The 23,806-nt window shown below is 45.6% G+C and overlaps 1 protein-coding gene across 1 annotated transcript in view; it reads left to right on the top strand.

Moving 5' to 3' along the window:
- The first annotated feature begins 1,601 nt into the window (after positions 1–1,601).
- gask1a (golgi associated kinase 1A) overlaps positions 1,602–23,806 on the top strand; it is a 32,271-nt gene continuing 10,066 nt past the window's right edge. Inside the window, exons 1-7 of the mRNA XM_056286960.1 lie at positions 1,602–1,613; positions 1,714–1,862; positions 1,961–2,034; positions 2,609–2,886; positions 3,423–3,830; positions 19,124–19,246; positions 19,484–19,587. Coding sequence (XP_056142935.1) covers positions 1,602–1,613; positions 1,714–1,862; positions 1,961–2,034; positions 2,609–2,886; positions 3,423–3,830; positions 19,124–19,246; positions 19,484–19,587 — 1,148 coding nt within the window. The remainder of the gene's footprint in view (positions 1,614–1,713; positions 1,863–1,960; positions 2,035–2,608; positions 2,887–3,422; positions 3,831–19,123; positions 19,247–19,483; positions 19,588–23,806) is intronic.

Genomic DNA, 23,806 nt, shown 5'->3' with positions numbered 1-23,806 from the left:
AAAATACACAACGGATTGCAGCTCACTGTGTATGAGGTTGTGTAGCTGCAGACTGGTCAGAGTGCCCATAATGACCTCTGTCCCAAGCCAAAAGCACCTACAATGGGCATGTGAGCATCACAACTGCACCACGGAGCAATGGAAGAAGGTGGCCTGGTCTGACTAATCACGTCTTCTGAACAACTGGGTGTGTATGCATCATTTACCTGGTGAAGAGATGGTACCAGGATGCACTATGGAGGGAGAGCAAGCTGGCAGAGGCAGTGTGATGCTCTGGGAAATATTCTGCTGGGAAAACTTGGGCACTGGCATTCATGTGGATGTTACTTTGACACGTACCACCTACCTAAACATTGTTGCAGACCAAGTACACCAGTATTCCCTGGTGGCAGTGGCCTCTTCAGCAGGATAAAACACCCTACTGCACTGCAAAATTTGTTCAGGAATGGTTTGAGGAACATGACAAAGAGTTCAAGGTGTTGCCTTGGCCTCCAAATTCCCCAGATCTCAGTCCGATGGAGCATCTGTGGGATATGCTGGAAAAACAAGTCCATTCCTTGGAGGCCCCATCTCACAATTTACAGAACTTAAAGGATCTGCTGCTAACGTCTTGGTGCCAGATACCAGAGGACATCTTCAAAGGTCTTGTGGAGTCCATGCCTCGATGGGTCAGAGCTGTTTGGGCGGCAGGAGGGGGGACCTGCACAATATTAGGCAGGTGGTTTTAATGTTTTGCCTATACAAAAAGAATTTCATAGACCATTTCTGCCAGCTAAGGAGGTACCACAGTTACCGTAGCCTCCAATGTACAGCTGAGTTCCTTTGAAAGATTTACATCAGTTTTATAATGGGATCATTATACAAAAATAAATAAATAAATAGAATCACCACCCCATTCAATGGGTATTCAATGAAAAGATTCTATTATATAGGAAGTTAGTGCATGTCTCACAGTAAGTAGACAGAATGGCGGCATGCATTATGCAAGCTTTCTGTGTGAATACTGTGGGCCAGTGCAGAAAGTGACAGCATATTGTGTGAAGTATGACTTTCCATTGCCTCGCATGGAGTGCAAGAGGTAGCATTGAAATATGAGTGTGCCACAATCACACTGGCCTCAGCTGGGCGAATTCGGTGCTGCTGTAAGCTACTGAAAGCAAAGACTTGGCTGACACAAGCATTATACTCCAGCATGCATATTCACTTATGTGCAGAATAAACAGGATACTGTGTGGATTAGCTGCCTTCTCTCATTCTCACCACATTTCCTCTTTCTGTTTTTCTCTCTCTTTTTTTTTTTAATTCCATCTCACTCATTTCCATTTTAGGCGATATAGTCCCAATGTTTTTAAAGATCACACATTGTGATTGTGAAATCACATGAGAGAATAACTTAGCAAAACACACTTTGCATTTCCCACCGTCTTTCTTTTTTTTCCCTTGTCTCTGTGAGTGTGAATCATGTATATTTTTTTTCCACATGCCTGGAGCTCCGAGACTTCAGTGCACTCCTTGGTGAACACCCAGAGGAATTTCAGTGCTCCATTAGTTTGCAGAGCAAATGCTATCTTTGCCATTTATGGCACTTCTCCATTATAATCATGGCTTTGTTGGTCTGTCTTTAACTGAATGTTTTTTTTCTCTTCATCTCTCTTTCCCTCACTCTCTTTCTTGACAATCTCTCTCTTTCTTTCACTCCCTTTTCTTCCCTAGGCCTGGAGAGTGTGGTCAAAGCTCTGCTGTGGTCATAGGTGGCTGCTCCTCCTCTCCCCCATCCTTCTCCTCTTTCTCACAATTTCTGTGATGATCGCCACCCTCCCCATCCCCTTCCACCATCGGACATTGACTGGCTGCCATCCAGAGTCCTGAGCTCTACCAATGAGGGCAGGGTCAGGGAGCCCCCTCCATCCGCTACCCTCCAGCAGCCACCCAGCTCTCTGCTCCTCCCTAACATCCACAGTGGGGCCTGGAATAGCCGCTACGGCAAAGAGCCATCCAAACATTTAATGATGGTGGCTGAGCAGCCTAAACCTGGTAGAAATGCCGGCAGCAAAGACATAAACAATTTCAAAGAAGGAAGTCACACACACTCACACAAGAATAAATACAGAGCCAAAGGGACCACCTTCAAAAGAAAGGGAAAACAGCTGCCCGCCAGCAGCCAACCAATCATCATTCCCATCCCTCCCAGCCTGCAGCCAAAAGCATAGGACCACGGCATAGAATCAGACAAAGCAACCACAGTGCTGTGGCTGCTGCAGTGACAAACAGTCATCTCACAAAGAGTCAGCCCCCACCCCATATCCCTTCTCTGGCAGATACCCAGTTAAGAGACAGAAGACATCAAGGACAACTGGCAGAGAGATGGACAGAAAGACAGAGAAACATCCAACAAAAAGACAGCCAACATGCAGACAGCTGGGAAGATAGTCAGGCAAATACACAAGTAGACAGCAAGCATATGAGCTCAAAACTAGCTGAACAAAAACGTGCTTTAGAAAACAGAGACAGGCAATAAAACACTCCTGGAAGTCTGACCAAGTCACTAAGGAGCAGCAGGCTGTGGAAAAGCCCTCTAGGGCTCTCAAAAAACACTTTTTCTTCTCAGAGGAGCCCTCTGAAAAGAAACGAAAGAATACTGGTACATTGGACTATAGCAAGAGTTTGTCCAGTCCTAAGGAAGCAGTAAATAAAGACGAAGCCAACTGTCAGAGTCAGAGTTTGAGAGAGCAGGACTTCTCAAACAGTGACCAGAGGAGAATCAGGATGAGTCTGGATTCACCTCCTCCCTGGTTTAGTGTTGATGACATCCAGAAGATGGAGCTCCTTGCTGGAGGCCAGGTGGTTAGCAAGGCTAGGGTGCCTGCCCATGGACAGGTGCTCCAAGTAGCCTTGGATGATCCTCTTACCCAGCAAACCCTCAAGGTAGGTAAAAAAAAATTTTCTTTTACAGGTTTTATTAGTAGAGTAGAATTTAAAATAGAACATGTATACATCTGCTGTTTAATGCTCAATACGGATTATTTTTATTATTTCTTTCCTAATTTAATAAACCAGCTCTTTACAAATACAGCACATCTGGACTATGCCTATTTGGGTTAAATGATTTGCCTAAAGTGCTTGCCCCTGCTCAATGTAATGGTGCGAAAGTATTCATGTAGTAATTAATAACCACTATTACCATTGTTATTCATACTTGGAGTACAACCTTTTGTCTGTTAAGAAATGAACCAACAAACCATTGTTTACTGGTTGTCTTCTCATCAATGACCTACTGCTTTAATTGCTGATATTACCTTGTCTCTGAGTGATGGTGAACCCCTGAAAAAGCTCAGATTTCCACAAAAGATAAATAAAAAGTAGCTAAATTAATTTGTCTGTCATATCAGAAATCCATTGCATCGAAGAATCACACTACCCAGCATGGACTTGGACACAGAGATCCAGGGAGCCACAGCGAGCACTGCCAGCAGGGCAGCTGCTCCCTCATCAAACGCCCTGATGACTGGTATGAAGTGTTTGCCTTTCACCTGGACAGGGTACTGGGACTCAACAGGAGCCTTCCTGCAGTCCTAAGGAATTTTAACAGTGACATATTACCCTACAAATACATTAGCGGTGTTCCCAGACCTGTTGTGTGGTGGGACCCGGATATCCAGCACCTGGATGACAGCGACAACGACCAGAACTCAGTACCACTCAGCTGGGTTTTGTACCAGGAGTTGCTTAAGGTCCATTGTGGGAAAGAAGCCGACCTAAACTCAGTCCCTTGTGTGGGGGTCCACCACTCAGAGTGGGGGAGACTGGCTCTCTTTGACTTCCTACTACAGGTAAGAGATTTTAAAAAAGAAAATCTGAATAAGGACATATGAAAAGAGTGTTTTCTTCGTCCTCTCCTTAATTTCTTACTGCAGGCTATGTAAGAGTTCTCAGGACATGAATGATCTTCTAATTACAGCTGATAGAGCCTGAAATAAGTGTTTTCCCTCTTGGGAAGGGTGGGGCAACTTGGGACAGACAGGGTGAATTTTAGGGAAAATCTTTAGCGAGACTCCTACATGAAAGGCTTTGCTGTGTGAGGAGTTGGACTGTTTCAAATTTACAGAATTATGCATACAGACAGTTTCCGTTGGAGAAATCTTCCACCTTGCATCTGTCCAGCATTAGTAAGGCATTACTTTCCACATGTTCCATTAAGGATCAGAGCAGGAGTGTTGCTTCACTGTGAGATGGGGAATTGCAATGACTGCATGCTGTGTGCACGGTGGTAACAGCACATTAAAAATTAAAGCTAGAGAGAGAGAGACAGAGAAATACAGAGAGAGAGACAGACAGACAGAGACGGAGACTACACCTGAGCCCCAAAACAAGTAGCTGCAGCTAACACAGTCCCTAATCTGTTTTCTGATTCCATCTTCGTTTACCGTAATCTCTGCAAGCTTTTCTGGAGCACTATTTTTGCTTTATTTCATACATTGACGGGATTCTGATGTTAACCTTACCTTAGCCATGAAGGCACCCTGTTTACACAGGGTTTGAACCTACTATCTACCAGGATGTAAATCCACTAGTATGCAGGGTATTAACCTGTCCTTTGATTTGCTCAGAAGGAAGGAAAGAGAAGACAGATGGAATGAATGAAAATGACTCATGGTAATGTGGAGAAAATTAGTCACTCATCAGGTTACGCAAACACACACACAGAGACCCAAACACACACAAACACATGCATGCATAATTCATACATATGTTTGCACGTGCATGCACATATGCTCACATAAACATGTACATGCACCCACACACACCAACCCACAAACACACACAAAATTTGGAAGAAAAGCCATGAAGTTGTGGATTCATGTCAAAGATTTACTGAATATATAATCCCTCTAACAGCATGCTGGAACAGCAAGCCTATTCTTGATCTAATCTGAACAACAAGACTGCACATCACCTGCACACTATAGTACTATAGCCACTATAGCCGTCCTCCCACGCTATGCACCCTCAATACTGGAGGATGAAGCAGCCAGCCTGGAGGTCAGCAAACATTCAAAACTAGACCTGTAAAGTTGCTCTGAGTCTTCTGCTTAAACCTACTGGCCTTTCCATTGCCTATCAACATGGGGATCACTGGTTTGAATCCCCCCGTGTTACCTCTGGCTTGGACAGGCATCCCTACAGACACAATTGGCCTTGTCTACCCTCGAGGGCTGGGTGTCACAGGCTCTGCACTCTCAATGTGTGCATCCTACCTGAAGGGTCGCTCCTACAAGGTGACATGGAGGGGATCTGTGTCTGAGCATCGCAGACTGACTACAGGTGTTCCACAGGGTTTGGTTCTGGGTCCCCTCCTTTTCTCACTTTACACGACATCCATGGGTTCTGTCATTCACTCGCATGACTTCTCTTACCATTGCTTATGCCGATGACACCCAGCTGATCTTGTCCTTCCCTCCCTCTGACACACAAGTAGAGACACGCATTGCTGCGTGCTTGACTGGCATCTCGGAGTGGATGGTGACACACCACCTGAAGCTCAAACTGGACAAGACAGAACTGATGTTCCTCTCGGGGTAAGGTTGCCCACACCGAGACCTGGCCATCACCATTGACAACACCGTGGTGATGCCAACTCAGACGGCGAGGAATCTGGGTGTGATCCTGGACGACCAACTGTCATTTGCTGCAAACGTTGCATCGGTTGCTTGCTCCTGCAGATTTCTCCTCTATAACATCAGGAGGATTCGCTCATTCCTCACCGATGAGATGGCACAGGTGCTCATCCAGGCTCTGGTCATCTCCCGGCTGGACCATGGCAACTCCCTCCTTACTGGTGCCCCAGTGTCAGCCATTAGACCTCTGCAGTTTGTTCAGAAAGCTGCAGATCGTCTGGTGTTCAACCACTCTAAGTTCTCACCCACAACTCCCCTTGTCATGTCCCTACACGTGCTCCCAGTAGCTGCTCGCATCCAGTTTAAGCCTCTGGTGCTAGCCTACAGGGTAGTGAAAGGAACAGCTCCTTCCTATCTCCAGGTCGTGGTCAAGCCCTACACCCCCCACCCCACCACTTCTCTCTGCTGCCTCGGGACGCCTGTTTGCCCCGTCGCTCAGAGGCCCCTGCTGCAGATCGACCCGGTCACGGCTCTTTTCTGTCCTGGCCCCACAGTGGTGGAATGAACTCCCCACTGATGTCAGGACAGCGGCGTCGCTGCCCATCTTTCGGCGCAGGTTGAAAACTCACCTCTTCAAGAACTACTACCCTGTTACTTGTTCTTAGCACTTATTGTATTCACTCATTTAAAAAAAAACTCTTTCTTTCACTTTTACTTTAGCACTGGTTTTGCTCTTAGATGCTTGTTTGGAGAGAAGATGCACTTATGACCTCTGATTACTAGTGTTCTCCTGATTTTCTACGTTAAATACACTTACTGTAAGTCGCTTTGGATAAAAGTGTCAGCTAAATGACTGTAATGTAAATGTAATGTGTCTGTGGGTGGGAAGCAGGATGTGGGTATGTGTCCTGGTCTCTGCACTAGCGCCTCCTCTGGTCAGTCGGAGCGCCTGTTCAGGGGGGAGGGAGAACTGGGGGGAATAACGTGATCCTCCCACGTGCTACATCCCTCTAGCGAAACTCATCATTGTCAGGTGAAAAGAAATGACTGGTGACCCCACATGTATTGGAGGAGACATGTGATAGTCTGCAGCCCTCCCCGGATCAGCAGAGGGGGGGGGGGCAGCGACCGGGACTGCTCGGAAGAGTGGGGTAATTGGCCGGATACAACTGGGAAGAGAAAAGAAAAGTGGGGGGGACCCCACTGTCCTGACGATTTACATGTGTCTGTGGTACAAGCATATTTAAGACGAGCTAATCAGTGAATAACCAAATCATGTTCTCAGTTTAATGGTTTTTGCTTGTACTGGTTACGGTCAGGTGGAGTAACACGTTATGATATGTGCATAGTGTTTTACATCTTCATCATAGCAGCCAAATGTTTAAGAAGATGGCAGGTACCAGCAAATTTAAGAAGGGAAAAAAACTGTTGTGGCTAACAAGCAGACTTGGCAGACCAAGCTCGTAGAGGACTTTACCATCAGATACTAAGCTTTTAATAGCTTTAACCCAGGCCCAATTATGTGCTGTTTTCTTGTATGGTGCTGGTGAAGGCGCTGACAAAAAACAACATTGAAGACTCTGCATCATTCTCAATGTGCCACAGGGATTCAGAGCGGTCAGACACAAATGCAATTCCCAGTATAACCGTAGGTGTAAGTTAAATAAAATGAAGACTTCAGGATTGTAGCTTTAAGTCTTTGCAACCAATGGCTACATTGCTCACAATGTTATGGGTCTACTGTTTCTCAGTTCTTCCTGAGGTAGCAGCAGCACAGCAGCAGTGCAGCAAGTGTGAGAAAAATACAGCAGTAGTCAACAATGGTTGCAGCTGTATAAGGACTCATTAAACTGCCTCTGTTTGAAAGACCTTGGTGAAGAGGAGAGAGTGACTTTCTCCCTCCTGGATGAACAGACATCATTAGATATCAGATAATTAATTTCTGACTGATGAATCTGCAGGCACAGGGGTGATTGGAGGGCAAAACTGTCAGGCTTACTCCAACTTAATCAGTGTACGTGTGTGTGTGTGTGTGTGTGTGTGTGTGTGTGTGTGTGTGTGTGTGTGTGTGTGTGTGTGTGTGTGTGTGTGTGTGTGTGTGTGTGTGCGTGTGCGTGCGCACAAGGCAATTGTGTTTGGTGTGAAGCTATGAGTGTGGATGGTGTCCATTTATTTAAAGGAAAATCCATCACAGCTCTGTGCTCAATGGTCTGTGTGTGTGTGTGTGTGTGTTTGTGTGTGTGTGTATGCGTGTGTGTGTGTGTGTGTGTGTGTGTGTGTGTGTGTGTGTGTGTGTGTGTGTGTCTAACCCTGTGTTTGCATTAGAGAAGAGCTCACGTATGAGGCGTCAGTCAGTAATGATTCTGCCAGAGCTGTTACCTGTGTGCTAAACAACAGCTTTGTGAAGATGCAGAGCATCAATGAGAGCCTTTTAATCACACGTAATGGAATAATGGACAGAAAAAAGAGACATAATAAAAGAGACAGAAGGACAGACAGTCTGAAAGGGACAAAAAAGAAGATGAACATAAGGATATAAAGACAGCAGATAACAGTTATTAAAATGATATGATAGATAGATAGATAGATAGATAGATAGATAGATAGATAGATAGATAGATAGATAGATAGATAGATAGATAGATAGATAGATAGATAGATAGATAGATAGATAGATAGATAGATAGATAGATAGATAGATAGATAGATAGATAGATAGATAGATAGATAGATAGATAGATAGATAGATAGATAGATAGATAGATAGATAGATAGATAGATAGATGAAGTCTGAGCTGTGGTTGCCATGGTGACATTGAGGGGCAGGCAATCAGATTATTCTGAAGTGGAAAAGAGTGGAGAGAGGCAGAGGGAGTGAATAGCGAGTGATAATAGAAAAAGGAACACTAGATACGGTCAGACAGAGCTTACGAAGGAGAGCGAGAGAGAGAGAGAGAGAGAGAGAGAGAGAGAGAGAGAGAGAGAGAGAGAGAGAGAGAGAGAGAGAGAGAGAGAGAGAGAGAGAGAGAGAGAGAGAGAGAGAGAGAGAGAGAGAGAGAGAGAGAAATGGGAGGTGTAAATGACATCAGCCCATTTCTAACTGTATCCTAGCGAAGGGAAGCTCGTGAAAGGTAAATGACATGCAAAAAGGCCGAGTAGGAGTAGAACAGAATGAAAGCAATTTGATTCTATGCTTTGACTGAATCTTTGATTCCCTGATGTACTGCGTTTGCATAGACGCATTGCTTGAAGTAGAATGACTGAAAAGACTCATACAGCCATGTGATCAAAAATACACGAAGTACATAAAAACATTACTGAGAGCCAAATCAGAACTTCGTATTATGTTGTTATCATGATGCCTTTCTCTGGTTGCATTCAACATGACTGCTCTGACTTAAGAAGCTTGCTATGGGAATATTTTACTCTTCCTCCACTCCTGCCTGCTATATTTTTCTGGGGGGAAAAAAAAAACGATACTGAAAAGCAGACTGGTTAGGTAAACTCGGTGGGAATTTGCATGTTAGTGTGTGTGTGTGTGTATGTGTGTGTGTGTGTGTGTGTGTGTCTGCATAGAGTAACTAGTCATGTGTGCATTTGCTCTTGCACTCATTCATGCACTAATGCTTCAGCCATTCACCCACCTTATGCAAGCCACAGGTACAGTTGAAACAGCCCGGTCCTCTTAGTACCTTAGTCCTGGTTTGTTCTGTCCTAAAAATGAGATAGAACACCTACAGAACACCTATATCTCACCCCGGGACTGGATCGCATCCCCGGCTGCGTCCTCAGAGTGTGTGCCAACCAGCTGGCAGGGATCTTCACCAGTTTCTTCAACCTCCTGACTCCCGATCAGACAGGGTGCTTTTTAGCAGCCTGTGGCGACTTTTTGTAATTGTTTTCAACGAGAGTCAAGTTTTTGCTGGCTGCTTTTGCGTGGCTGAGTGCCTTGGGTTTCTTACTCTATGTGCCTCGCATTTTTGCAGGAGCACCCTGAACGCCTCAAGTTGAAAAAACTCCAACTCAGAGCAGAAAAGTGTCTGATGCGAGATGCATTTTTCCCCATTCTCCAATTAGATAGATTGAGAGATGGGCCTTCTGTGGTGGTGATGACCACAAGTGGCGTCTACATGTGTACTCTTGGGTGGCTGTTGCTGGATAACTAATTAACTAACTAACTAGGAAGTTAACTACTTTAAGCTAGCCAAAATAAAAAAAATGCAGATCTGTGAGTTTACTTGCTGCTCGCATCCAGTGTAAAACTCTGGTGCTGGCCTACAGGGCAGTGAAAGGAACAGCTCCTTCCTATCTCCAGGCCATGGTCAAGCCCTACACCCCCGCCTGACCACTTCGCTCTGCTGCCTCGGGACGCCTGGTTGCCCCGTCGCTCAGAGGCCCCTGCTGCCGATCGACCCGGTCACGGCTCTTTTCTGTCCTGGCCCCACAGTGGTGGAATGAACTCCCCACTGATGTCAGGACAGTGGAGTCGCTGCCCATCTTTCACCACAGGTTGAAAACTCACGTCTTTAAGAACTACTGCCCTATTACTTGCTCTTAGCACTTATTGTATTCACTCATTTGAATATAAAAAAAATATTTTTCTTACGCTTTTACTTTAGCATTGGTTTTGCTCTTAGAAGCTTGTTTAGATGCACTTATGACCTCTGATGACTAGTAGTTCTCCTGATTTCCTACGTTAAATACACTTATTGTAAGTCGCTTTGGATAAAAGCGTCGGCTAAATGACTGTAATGTAATGTAATGTAATGTAATGTAATGTAATGTAATGTAGTTCACAGCAAAATAATGGTTAGGCTCAGGTGTCCAGGTAGTGTAGCGGTCTATTCCGTTGCCTACCAACACGGGGCTCACTGGTTCAAATCCCCGTGTTACCTCCGGCTTGGTCGGGCGTCCTTACAGACATAATTGGCCATGTCTGCAGGTGGGACGCCGGATGTGGGTATATGTCCTGGTTGCTGCACTAGCGCCTCCTCTGGTTGGTCAGGGAGGGGGAACTGGGGGGAATAGTGTGATCATCCCTCGCACTATAACCCCCTGACAAATCTCTTCACTGTCAGGTGAAAAGATGCGGCTGATGCCTCCACATTCAATTCAGTTCAATTCAATTTATTGTCATTAAAAACAATGTGCAGGCACAAGTTAAAAACGAAATAAGGGCTGTGGCTTCGCCAAACGGTGCAAGACAGACACAGACAAACACAGCAACACAGTATAAAAGCAAAAAATAAGTTAAAAAAAAAAGAAAAAAGAGCATGAGTACAAAAATATTTAAAAATATCCAGAGATATTCAGTGGGTGGCCAGGTTCAGATGGGCAACAGCTTGGGGAAAGAAGCTGTTTTTGAGCCTGGTAGTGCAGGCTCTGAGACTCCTGTAGTGCCTCCCAGAGTGCAGGGGGGAGAACAGTCCATGGTTGGGGTGGGTGGGATCTCTGCTGATGTTGAGACCCCTTTGAAGGCAGTGTTTGTGATAAATGTCTTTTATGGCTGGGAGCTGGGTACCGGCGATATGCTGGGCCGCCTTGATGACGTGTTGCAGAGTTTTCTGGTCTACTGATGTGCAATTGCTGTACCACACTGCGATAGAGCTGGTCAGGATGCTCTCTATGGTGCAGTGGTAGAAGTTGGCGAGAATTTTGGGGGACGTATCGGAGGAGGCATGTGGTAGTTTGCGGCCCTCCGGATCAGCAGAGGGGGTGGAGCAGCAGCTTGGAAGAGTGGAGTGATTGGCCGGATACAATTGGGGAGAAAAAAGGGGGAAATTTAAAAAAAAATGGTTAGGCTAAGGACAGGTGATTAGGTGGTTGCCTAGTAACAACAACAAACAAGACGCAGCTTGCCTTTTTTGGCGCGCATTGTGTTTTGCACCCGCAAGATGCGCTCTGTCTTAGGGGCCTAATTCAGCCATTGCATTATCCCCACTTGTTTCAAGAAGACTACCATCATCCCAGTTTCCCCAAAACCAACTGTAACCTGCCTGAACGACTACTGCCCTGTAGCACTGACCTCTGTAGTGATGAAGCGCTTCAAGTGTTTAGCCCACATCCGCACCTCCCTCCCCAACACTATGGAGCCTCTCCAATTTACTTCTAGACCCAATAGATCCACTGATGAAGCCATTGGCATAGCAATGCACACTGCCCTCTCCCACCTGGATAAGAGAAACACGGTTCATGAACTACTGTTCGGCATTCATTGCCATTGTCCCCGCCAAATGTGTCGCCAAGCTCAAGGACCTGGGACTAAACCAGGGGTGGAATAGCAATTTAAAAAGTGTGGTGGTTCTGGGGCATCTGGTTGGCGTGGTGGTCTATTCTGTTGCCTACCAAAACGGGGATTGCCAGTTCGAATCTCTGTGTTACTTCCGGCTTGGTCAGGCGTCCCTACAGACACAACTAGCCGTGTCTGCGGGTGTGAAACCGGATGTGGGTATGTGTCCTGGTCACTGCATTAGCGCCTCCTCTGGTCGATCGGGGCGCCTGTTCAGGGGGGAGGGGGAACTGGGGGGGGAATAGTGTGATCCTCCCACATACTATGTCCCCCTAGCGAAACTCCTCACTGTCAGGTGAAAAGAAGCAGCTGGAGACTCCACATGTATCGAAGGAAGCATGTGGTAGTCTACAATCCTCCCCGGCTCGGCAGAGGGGGTGGAGCAGCGACCAGGCCGGCTTTGCAGAGTGGGGTAATTGGCCGGAGACAATTGGGGAGAAAAAAAGGGGGGGGGGAGTGTGGTGGTTCTAAAGGTGGGACATGAGCACCACAACCCCTGCATTCAGCCCCCATTCCAGTTTCCACAACATGCCAAATCAAAACGAATGCCATGCATTTCTACATTGTCCTCACTACCATATGCAAATAATGTTGAGTTCAGAATGTACACTGTAGCACCACACCCTTCTCCCCAAGATACTATATTCCCCAGCATTCACATACCATAGTATTAAGCCGTAATAATGTTCTGTTTCCTTCCAAAGCAAAGTCCTAACACTCAACTTAAATTACTATTTGACTTGAAAAAGGAGTCAATCTTCTTCTGCCTTTTCCTTTGGTGCATTTCCTCATATCTCAAACAATGCCAAGCTCACTGGATGTCGCTAGCAGACTATCACTAACGCTAGCACATACTATCAAGCTAGCCAACATTGGTCTGCTACAGACTGCTAGCCTACTAATTGGCAGCTTGCTGAGACAAGAGACATTGTAAACAGATGGTGTGAGAAATGTCACCCAAAAAGAGGAGGGCATTCAGACTTTAACTTGCTATCTAGCTGTGAAATTATATCTAACTAAATAATGTCGACTACCATTAGCTTGCATCAAGTTTGTTTGCCACCTGGCTTGCATTTGAAATGATTGACCTAGCACAACGACTAGGATAGCGATTTCATTTATGTTCAATGACTGTAGGCTGACACGTCACATAAGACAAAGTTATAAAAGAAAATTCTACATTACTAACTAGTTAAATAGACATTTCATACCTCTAATCTGTTATTCCCTAATGTGTTATCACAGCCAGTGGCAAGTGACAGAAGCACTGTGTCTGAATGCACTCAGGTAACTTTAATGTACTTCAACTGTATACTCTTCCCTGGGGTGGTGGGTTGGTCAAATGGCTGTGATTGGCTGGATGGCCGTTTCATCAATCTCGCTTGACCGATAGTTTTTCGTGTATGGGGAACTCAGGTGCATTTCATCAATATCTACCTCAGGAAAAAGTGGGGGTGTTGGAATCATGTTTTTGTGAACGTTCGGGTGTCACAACATCCGCAGCTGCGACGTGCATGGACTAAACACCTCCATCAGTGACTGGATCTTGAACTTCCTGACCAGCAGACCCCAGGTGATGAGAATCAGCGACCGCAGCTCCCCAACACTGACTTTGAATACAAGTGCCAACCAGGGCTGTGTACTTAGCCCCCCCCCCCGTACTCCCTTTTCACCCATGAATGAGCTGCCACACACAGCTCCAACTTCATCATTAAGTTTGCTGATGACACGACGATCCTGGGTCTCATCACAAATGGTGACGAGACGTCCACAGGGAAGAGATCAGTACATTAGTATTATAGGGCCAAAACAACAACCTCTCTCTAAATGTCAGTAAATTGAGCAGCTGATTGTGCACTACAGGGAACAGAAGGGGGTAGACATGCCCCCATATACATCAACTGAGCTGAAGCAGAAAGGAAATTTGTCGATGATTTAACGTGGGCTTTATATACCAACATGGTGGTAAAATCTGCCCACAAATGCCTCAACTTCCTGAGAAGGCTAGAAAAGTTTGGATGGGGGCAGGAGCCCTGGTGGCTCACCTGATAGAGCACGTACCACATAAGGCTGAGTCCTTACCATAGCAGCCTGGGTTCAAATCTAGCCCGTGCCCTTTGCTGCATGTCATCCTCTCTCTCCCCTGCCTTTCCTGTCTCTCTCTCTTGACTATTGCTGTCAAATAAAGGCAGAAAATGCCAAAAAAATAAATTAAGAAAAAAAGTTTCGAATGTTTCCTCACATCCTCACAAACTTTGACCGATGCACTATAGTTAGCGTCCTGACTGGTTGGTTGCATAACACGATGGTACGGCAGCTGCTCCGCCTGCAACTGTAAAGCTCTCCAGAGAGCAGTGAGGACAGCAGAGCACATCATTGGCAGTGAGCCCCCAACCCTACAGAACATTTTCCACACAAGAAAGCCTGAAGAAGGCTTGTGAAATCATCATGGACCACAGCCACCTAGCATACAGTCCCTTGTCCTTGTTATCGTCTGGCAGGTGATAACAAAACATCTGGTGCTGGACCTGTAGACTAAAGAACAGTTTCTACATCAGGGCCATCAAGCTACTGAAAAGTTAATAATATGACTGTACCAGTATCTATTGCTACATGTATCTACTTCTGCCTTGCACCATACTGCTGCCCACACTTCATCTGGCTCTGTACAGCTAAGATCTGCACTGTACTGCATTTTGCACTGAGAATGGGACATACCTTTTTAGCCCTGTTAACCCTGTAAGTTACTGACCTTTGTAAATAACTATTTATCTTCATTATCATGAATGCCTTTTTATTCATTTTAGCAATGCCTTTTTGTTTTATTGGGGTGAGGGGGGTCATGGGGGTGGGGGGGTTGTTGCTGCCAGGATTCAATTGCTGTAACTAGGCCAAGCTCTAATAGCCTCCTATTGATCTGCTGAGAGCCAATGAACACTTGTTCCTACCTGGTCCCTTAACACCTCCCTGGGCTCTGATACCCGGAAACCCAACACCAAAGGAGCATGGGTAGCAGTGTGAAGGACACAATGCCATACAAAAAGGACACACACACACACATACACACACACACACATGCTGGATCTAAGGGTTGTAAAGGACACTCTGAGTAGGTAAGGGTTTCTTATATGCTATCGAAGAATGCTCCGTCAAAGCACAGCACATTCAGTGAGAGACATAACAAGCTGTGTACCGCAAGGCTTACAGTGCTTATCAGGCATGCCATTTATATTCTGAGACTGCAGACAGCAGTATGGGGGTTTATTCATGTCAGTGTGATTGTAATGTGAAAAATATCTAGATACATATGAAAATACTAAATGAGATAAATGCATTATATCAGAAAGTTATGTGTTTTATGAATATCCTCAGAAGGAATGAAAGCAAGGGAAAGAAAATACAAATGAGGATGTGTGTGTGTGTGGGGGGGGGGTGTGGGTGTGTGTGGAGAAATGGGTCTTGACTTTGAGGCCCAAGAAATTAGACATAAGATACATAGGACAGAGACATAAACATAGGTGGCTAACAGTGAAATAGGTGATTCATAACGTGTGAATTTAAATGTGTTCTAATGTGGTAATGAACGTACTAACCATTGTGGATTTCAGTGAAATAGTCTTTCCAAAAAAGCAAACAACACTACAATTTGCTCAGCTTAAATTATAGGTTTATTCTGACCGCAGAGGAGCACCATGTGATGTTTCCCTGAGCCTCGGTGGTGTATGATGACAGCACAAAGTCAATATTAACTCAGCCTCCATGGGGCTAAAAATCAGGTTGCCCAGCTCCAAATCTTTGTAGCGGTAAATACAGCATGGTGAGAAATTTCATAAGAGGGCCACAAAAAGTGAAAAGAAACAGGGTCGATGTAGGCTTTCCGTGGGGAGAGGTACAAAAAGTAGCACTGTCAGCATGTATTCTCTCCCATTATTTTTCTCTACCACACACACACACACACACACACACACAACCCTGTTATCCTCGAGTCGTGTGTGTGTGTGTGTGTGTGTGTGTGTTTGTGTGTGAGTCTCACACACATGCTTGGGCTGGTGTATGCACATAACAATAGATAGAATAGGTGCCCATAAAGGTCATGCATACACTCACGGAGTACACATGGAAATGCATGCAGGTGCACCAGTACACACACACTCACACAAACCCACATACTAATAGCAAACGCATGCTTACATGGTCAACCCGAGGGTACATGACTGATTTCCTCCTGATTTCCTACGTTAAATGATGCACTTATTGTAAGTCGCTTTGGATAAAACTGTTGGCCAATAACTGTAATGTAATGTAATGTAATGACACCTGGGTTTGAATCAGTCTGTCAGTTGCCTAGTAACATGTGTCTCTCAACTGGGGAGGATCCCCACTTGTTAATTATGACTCCATCCACTCTAGTGTGAAAACACTAGCCCTGGTTTATAACCTGGTTAACCCTTTATAGCAAATGTATTTGTTTGCACAAGTTAGTGATGGATGTTTACCTGTATATTGACAGGTACTGATTTAAACCTGTTACACAATTTTTGCTGATAATGCTGCTGCAATCGCTGATTAGTTTATATGAATGAAATGAAAGATAAGTGGTAGAAATATTCACCATTTGATCTGGGATCTAAGATTGTTCTAAGGTAATGAATAAGACTACAATTTAAAATTCAAGCTTAGTCTGTGCAACAGGGACTTAAGATTAAAACCAATTTCCTATGGTAACTCCATAGCACACCAAAAGGCTTGAATGCCTCTTCACCCGAGGTGGTGAGTTCCCCCGAGGTACAGGCATCCCATTATACATCCCAGAGTTAGCCAAGCAATAAAGCTGTTGTGAAAATTTTACCTGTGGACTCAGAAATAATTACACAAAACAATGATGGTGGATGATGAAAGACAATTAGTATTGTACAATACAGAGAAATATACTAGCAGACCACCTCATGGGCCACCGCCCTTGTATTCTAAAAGAAACAAAGGAGTTCCCTTTCTTATATACCTTTTTCTAGACAAATAAACCTCTCCTCATTAGTCAAATTCACCTTCCCTATATGAGTCGTCTCATGACAGCTCCTTGCAGTGCAAGACATTGTAAGAGTTGAACAGAGCATAGGAAGAGAAGAAAACAACTCTCCATCCCATCCCCCATCTTGGACATTTATTACTCCTTTCTGGAGAGTTCAGAGCTTGGTAGTAGTGGTAATATAATAATAATAATAATGTGATGGCCTGTCGGCCTGTCCAGGGTGGCTCCCTGCCTGCCGCCCAATGACTGCTGAAATAGGCTCCAGCATCCCCGTGACCCTGAGAGCAGGATAAGCGGTTCAGATAATGGATGGATGGATGGAGTAATAATAATAACTTTATTTATATAGTATTTTTCTAAAACAATGTTACAAAGTTCTTTACAAAGAAATAAAACCAGACAAGGCAAAAATAAGACCAAATAAGTAAAAATAAAAACAGTAAAAATAAATAAAAAACAAATATCAAACATTTATAAAAGCTTTCATAAAAAGAAAAGTTTTAAGATGAGATTTAAAAGAAGCTAGAGACTTGGTTTGTCTTAGTTCAACAGGAAGAGTTACATAGTGTGAGGGCTCTAGCAGCAAAAGCCCTATCCCCCTTTGTAACAAACCCTGGGAATAACCAGCAGGGCTCCATCTGCAGCTCTTAATGGTCAAGGGAACGATTCCAGGTCAATAAATCCCAAATATATGTAGGAGGAAGACCATTTAAAGCATTAAAAGTGAGCAATAATTCTTTTTAAATCAATTTGAAATATAACAAGGAGTCATTGCAGGGAGGCAAGCACAGGAGTGATATAGTCATGCCTCTTTGTCCCGGTAATGAGCCGAGCAGCGGCGTTTTGTACCAACTGCAGACAGTGGAGGGAGCCCTTGCTGATACCAGAATAAAGTGCATTACAATAGTCAAGCTGAGAATAGATAAAAGCATGTACATCTTTTTGCTGATCGGCAATTCATAAAAATGACCTAATTTTGAAGATTAATTTGAGCTGGAGAAAGCATGACTGAACAACATGTTTGATTTCATTATCAAAACCGAGGTTAGCATCGAATATTACCCCAAAATTCCTAGCAGCCAGCTTAAGACTACCTGACAGACCACCAAGATTAGTAACAAAAGGGCTGATGGAATTTTCGGGACTGAACAGAATGACCTCAGACTTATCATCATTAAATTTGAGAAAAATTTAGGGCATCCAGGATTTAATGTCAAAGAGGCAAGTTGTGAGATTGGCTAGGGCGCTAGGATCTGTGGGTTTTAGTGGCATGTATAACTGAGTGTCATCAGCATAAAAACGGTAGCGCACATTGTGATTTTGAATGACCTGGCCAAGGGGCAGCATGTAGGAAAGAGAAGGGGGCCAAGAACTGAGCCTTGAGGGACACCACAACTCAACCTAGCCACCAAAGAGGTAGAGTTACCCAGAACAACAGAAAAAGTTCTGTTGGTGAGGTAAGAGCCTAGATGACATAGACTTCCTCTAAAGCAGATTTGACCAACATGGTATAAAGAATCAAATGCACAATGAATAAATAATAAATTTTCATTCACAAAGTTTAAGCTCCTTTAACATGTGCCTTACTTGGATGCAGATTGTTTATCAAGAGACATCACACTTCTGAAGGAAGGCCAGATATCCTCGTGTAATAGGGATTCTGTGTCATCAATCCAGTTTATTCTTAATAAATAAAAGCCCAGCAATTTCCTGTCTCGCTTAAGATCTTTTAAGATCACGCATGCATACACACACACACACACACACACACACACACACACACACACACACACACACACACACACACACACACACACACACACACACACACACACACACGAAGTTTAGTAAAGAAAGGCTTTTTTTTTCAAATACATGTCACTACAAATATATAGATAGTAGGCAGATAGTTAACAATAGTAATCAAATAGTAATCTATATAGAGGTTGTGGCCAAAAAGCAGATCGCTGATGTGTCATTGATCAGGAATGCTGTGCCAACATTGATCTTTTTTGGTGGCCATTATTTCAACAAACTGTAATGGGAGATCAAACGTTGACAGCCTGCTTTATTGCCCCATATCCACTTTATGTTTCACACCACAGTACGAGAGTCATTAGGGAAAGAAAAGACTGACTAAGGCTGACACATGCAGGGCCAATACTTACCGTATTCACTTGTCTGTTGCAGGTAAATGATAGACTTGACAGGTACTGCTGTGGTTTCAGACCTGATTCAAGTGATACATGTGTGGAAAACCTTCTGAACATCAAGTGTCAAAACACCAAGGAGTTAGTGCTGGTTCACATCCTGGTAAATAAAGACAATATCAATAAACGTTGTCAATAAATCATGAAAACAGTTTTAAATAAATTTGAAATTCCTGACTGATCATGTGCCATTTAAATCTGTTCTATTGTGCAAAAATTTGTAAGGAAAACCTTAACATGATTTGCTCTTCTTCTATTTTTTTTAAGACAGATTGTCTGTACTGTTATTTTTTTTCTTCTCTTTTTATTACTACCTGCCTCCTTGTCTCTTCTCCTACAGGTGAGGAAGGCAGATCCCTCCAGATTGGTTTTCATAGACAACGCCGGCAGACCAAACCAACCTGCTGACAACCTCAACTTTAAACTGGTCATGGGCATTGATGAGTGAGTACAAACTGCAGAGCTAAGGCAGGGATTCTTAAACATTTCTACTCCTGAGCCCAGGCTCAATAAAACATAACAAACGTCACCAGAATTGCAGTTCAGGGTTGAAAAGGCACATTTTTACAGCTGCAATCCTGATGCAAACAAATGTCCTTTGTGATACTTTCTATCACCAGCATATTTAAGATAGCGGCTAACTCGCGTACATCCAAACCATGAAGTCTTTTTGTTGCAGTGCATAGCATTTGTCTATGCATGAAATGCTATCCTCATGTGAAGACAGCATGTGAAGACAGCTTCATCTTCAGCGTCCAGTTGATAACTGATAACTGATATCCTGTGTCACTTTTGCACTTTAGTATTTTTGCACTTGGCTTTTGCATCATGTAAACTAAATAAACATTTTCGTACTTTGCCTCTGGATTTTTATATTGTATTTTTGAGGTCTTCGCACCTGTAAAGACTGTTGAGTCTAGTTGCCTGTATTTGACACAACAGTGATACTTTTTGGTTGTACCGGATCAGCCCTACAAACGTGAATGTCGCTGATTGACTGACTGACTGACTGACTGATCGTGTTTAGTGACTGACTGAGTTATCATGTTTGACACAATTTGGCCACTGGATAAGTTGACCAACAATGTCACTTAAGTTGCACGATTGGTTGGAGAGTGTACAGTTAAAACACCCCAAATAACGATAGTTACGTACGTACTGTAACTGTAGATTCTGAGTAGGCACAGCCCTCTACGGCTGTCGGCAGTGGGTTTATCCCTTACACTCCGCACCCACCTAATTGTGAGCCCCACTTACGGCCGCAACTCGATTTTATCGAATCTAAGTTATATAATTGGCTCCCATAACAGCTTTGTCTTCAGCTATTATGGAGCCAGAGGGGCTCAGATCTTAGAGGGCTGCGCATATACTCGGAATCTAGTTACAGTATGTAACAATCATTTTATTTCGTATAGGCTTTGCCCTCTTAGGCTATCGCTAGTGGGTTAAGGGTGAGGCAGGATATGGTCGATGGCACACTTGGTCCGTCCGGTACCGCAAGCACAACCATACGCCTACTTCACCGCAATACAAAAAACTCCTCGAGCCTCACCACTGAGCTGTACGTAAAGGCGACTCACAGAGCCCCATACGTGCCCAATGACACAACATAGAATATCTAACATTCTTCATGTGGCAATGAAGACTGGAACAATAACGCCTACTGCTGTGCGGAAGTAGAGACAAAAGTTACACACCTTAACATTCCAGCGAGAAGCAGAGTAGGGGGGAACGAAACTGCTCTCCATATGCCAATGCAAGATGGAGAGTGCACAACCGAATCCCGATATCAATCACTCAGTCAGTATACTCACTACAGAATGAGCCATAGAAAATTGGGGGACACTCCGTAAATAAAAACGAATGAAAGAGCAAGGCGAAGACCACGAAGCTGCAGCGCAAAAGTTTTCCACCGTCATTCCTCCGTCCCCCTAGTGGAGTGTGCACTGATGCCCACCGGGGGAGCCATCCCAGAAGCAAGATATGCCTGTGACACTGCCTCGTATAGGCAATGAGACAGGTGCTGTGCAGACAGAGGAAGCCTCTGAGATTGCTCTCTGTAGTGCACAAACAAATGCTGGGAGCGACATAGGACAGCCGTGCACGTAATGTAGCAAGATAGTGCACACACCAGGCAGAGGAGATGCGAGAGGGTTTCCTCCACTGATCTATGAGGAGGCGGGGAACCCTCCAAGGTTACCATTCTTGACCTAAAAGAGCTATTAATGCTTTTCGGCGTAAAAGCGGGATGAGGACGCAAAATAGGAGAGCTGACATCACCCTGTATCCTGAGACATGACGGAGCCACTAAGAGAGCAGACAAATCACAGACTCTCTTCAGAGATGTCAACGCGAAAAGCAGGGCCATCTTAATCGACTAAAACTTAAGCGACACCTTGTCTAAAGGCTTAAAAGGAGCCTTGACCATTGCACGTATAACAAGTGCTAAGGACGAATGCCACTCGCATTTTTTAGCCGCAAACTGCGGGATAGCGAGCGCAAGTACAGCGTTTTTGACCGGGAGTAACCCGGCATTTCCGCTTCCTGCTGGAGGGTCGCCCATTCACGGCTTATGTGGATCATAAGCCGCTGACTTTTGCCATGTCCAAGGTGACTGAGCCGTCACCAGCGCCACCTAGCGGTGATCTCCGAGTTCACAACGGACATTCAGCATGTGGCCGGGAAGTCCAACCCTGTTGCTGATTGTCTGTCGCGTGTGCTTGTGTGTCCTGTGCACCTCGGTGTGGATTTCTCCGCTATGGCTGCCGACCAGCCCAGCGACCCGGACGTCCTTACCCTTAGGTCAACGCGTACCGGTCGCAAGCTAGAGGACGCTGTGATGCAGGAAGGCAGTCCTGCCCTTCTCTGCGATGTCTCCACCGGCCGTCCCCGCCCATTTGTTCCAGTGGCCTGGCGCCGTCGAGTTTTCGATTCGATTCACTCCCTCTCGCACCCTGGAGTTCGGGCGTCGGTGAAGTTGGTCGGTTCTAAGTTCGTCTGGCCTGGCCTCCGCAAGGACGTCAAGGGGTGGGCAGCTGCATGTGTAGCGTGCCAGCGCGCTAAGGTCCACCAGCACACTAAATCGCCCCTCGAACCGTTTCCGATCCCGGCCAGACGTTTCGACCACGTGCATGTGGACCTGGTGGGCCCTCTACCTTCTTCACAGGGTTTTACGCACCTGCTCACAATGGTAGATCGGACCACCAGGTGGCCAGAGGCTGTCCCTCTATCCTCCACAACATCCTCGGATGTTGCACGCGCTTTTCTTTCGTCCTCGGTCTCCCGTTTCGGCACTCCGTCAGATATCACCTCAGACAGGGGCCCCCAGTTCGTGTCAGAGCTCTAGTCGGCACTTGCGCGATCCTTGGGTGTGCAGGTACACCGCACCACCGCGTATCACCCTCAGGCTAACGGGTTGTGTGAACGTTTTCACCGGTCGCTCAAGGCAGCGCTGCGTGCTGCGCTCTCGGATGGTAACTGGGTGGATCGTTTACCTTGGGTTATGCTCGGGTTGCGTTCGGCTCCTAAGGAGGACCTCGACGCGTCACCCGCTGAGCTGGTGCTCGGTCAGCCGCTCCGCGTCCCTGGGGAATTTTTGCCTGGGAGTTCCGCTCCTCGACCCCGTCCGGCCGTTTATCCTTTTTTGTCCGACAGCACTCGGGTTCCAGGCCCCGTTCACCACTGTTTTCCGCGGTCGTTCGTGCCTGCAGAGCTCATGTCGGCTCGTTTTGTTTTTGTACGGCATGATGCTCACCGCTCACCCCTCCAACCCCCATATGATGGCCCATTTCGGGTTCTTGAGACGGTTCCTACGGGTTTTGTGCTAGATATGTGTGGGCGTAGGGAGCATGTCACGCTTGATAGGCTTAAACCGGCACACAGGGTGGCAGGCGAAGTTGTGTTTCCGGCCCAGGTTCCCCGTCGGAGTCGTCTTCCTTCCAGGACCCCGGCAGTGTCTTAACGGGTTCAGCGTTCTGCTTCTCAGCCGGCTTTGGACTGTGTTTCACCTACTGTTTCGGCTGAGGGACGGCGCAGCCGTTATGGCAGGCTGCTTAAGCCTCCAGTGAGACACTAATTTTCTTTCCAGGAGTCCCTTCTGGGTGTTCGGCGGGGGCTGTGTGGCGGACACCAGGGGCTATGCCTCTCACCCAGCAGGACTGTGAGCTGGGGGCGTGGTTTACGTTCCCAGGCTGGCCGGTGCAGGGTTGTTCCTGCTGCAGTTGGTTTTTGGAGTTGAGGAATAAACATCAAACTCGCCTTGGTCTCCTGTGTTTTTCCTCATTCCTGCCACAATATATACATTTGGAGCAAAATTGGCCCCTCTCTATACAAATGAGCCTCATTGCAAAACATCAGTGCTAATAGCCACATGCAGTTAGAGTGAAAATTATTAGCATCTTCAGAGAGTTGGTGGCAACTGATGCCCAGACCTTCCAGTGATCGTGGCAGCAGTCGTTGCAGCCAGGCAAAGGCATTGTCATGCCAGGCATGCTCGAGGGTGGATATTTCTTTGGATAATATCACTTTTTGATTTAACTGAGACCGAAATCATTCGCAGATACAGGTTGAAGTACTACTTGGGGTAGTATTGGTCGAGGATCAATGACCACACCGGGTTATAGGACTCAGGTTTAATCGTGGCTCAGTAGGCAGACGTAATAAC

The sequence above is a fragment of the Lampris incognitus genome, chromosome 9 (genome assembly GCF_029633865.1).
Source record: "Lampris incognitus isolate fLamInc1 chromosome 9, fLamInc1.hap2, whole genome shotgun sequence".
In the NCBI taxonomy this organism is placed as follows: domain Eukaryota; kingdom Metazoa; phylum Chordata; class Actinopteri; order Lampriformes; family Lampridae; genus Lampris; species Lampris incognitus.
The sequence above is the reverse complement of the archived record's forward strand: the minus strand, read 5'-3'. Positions and strand labels throughout refer to the sequence as shown.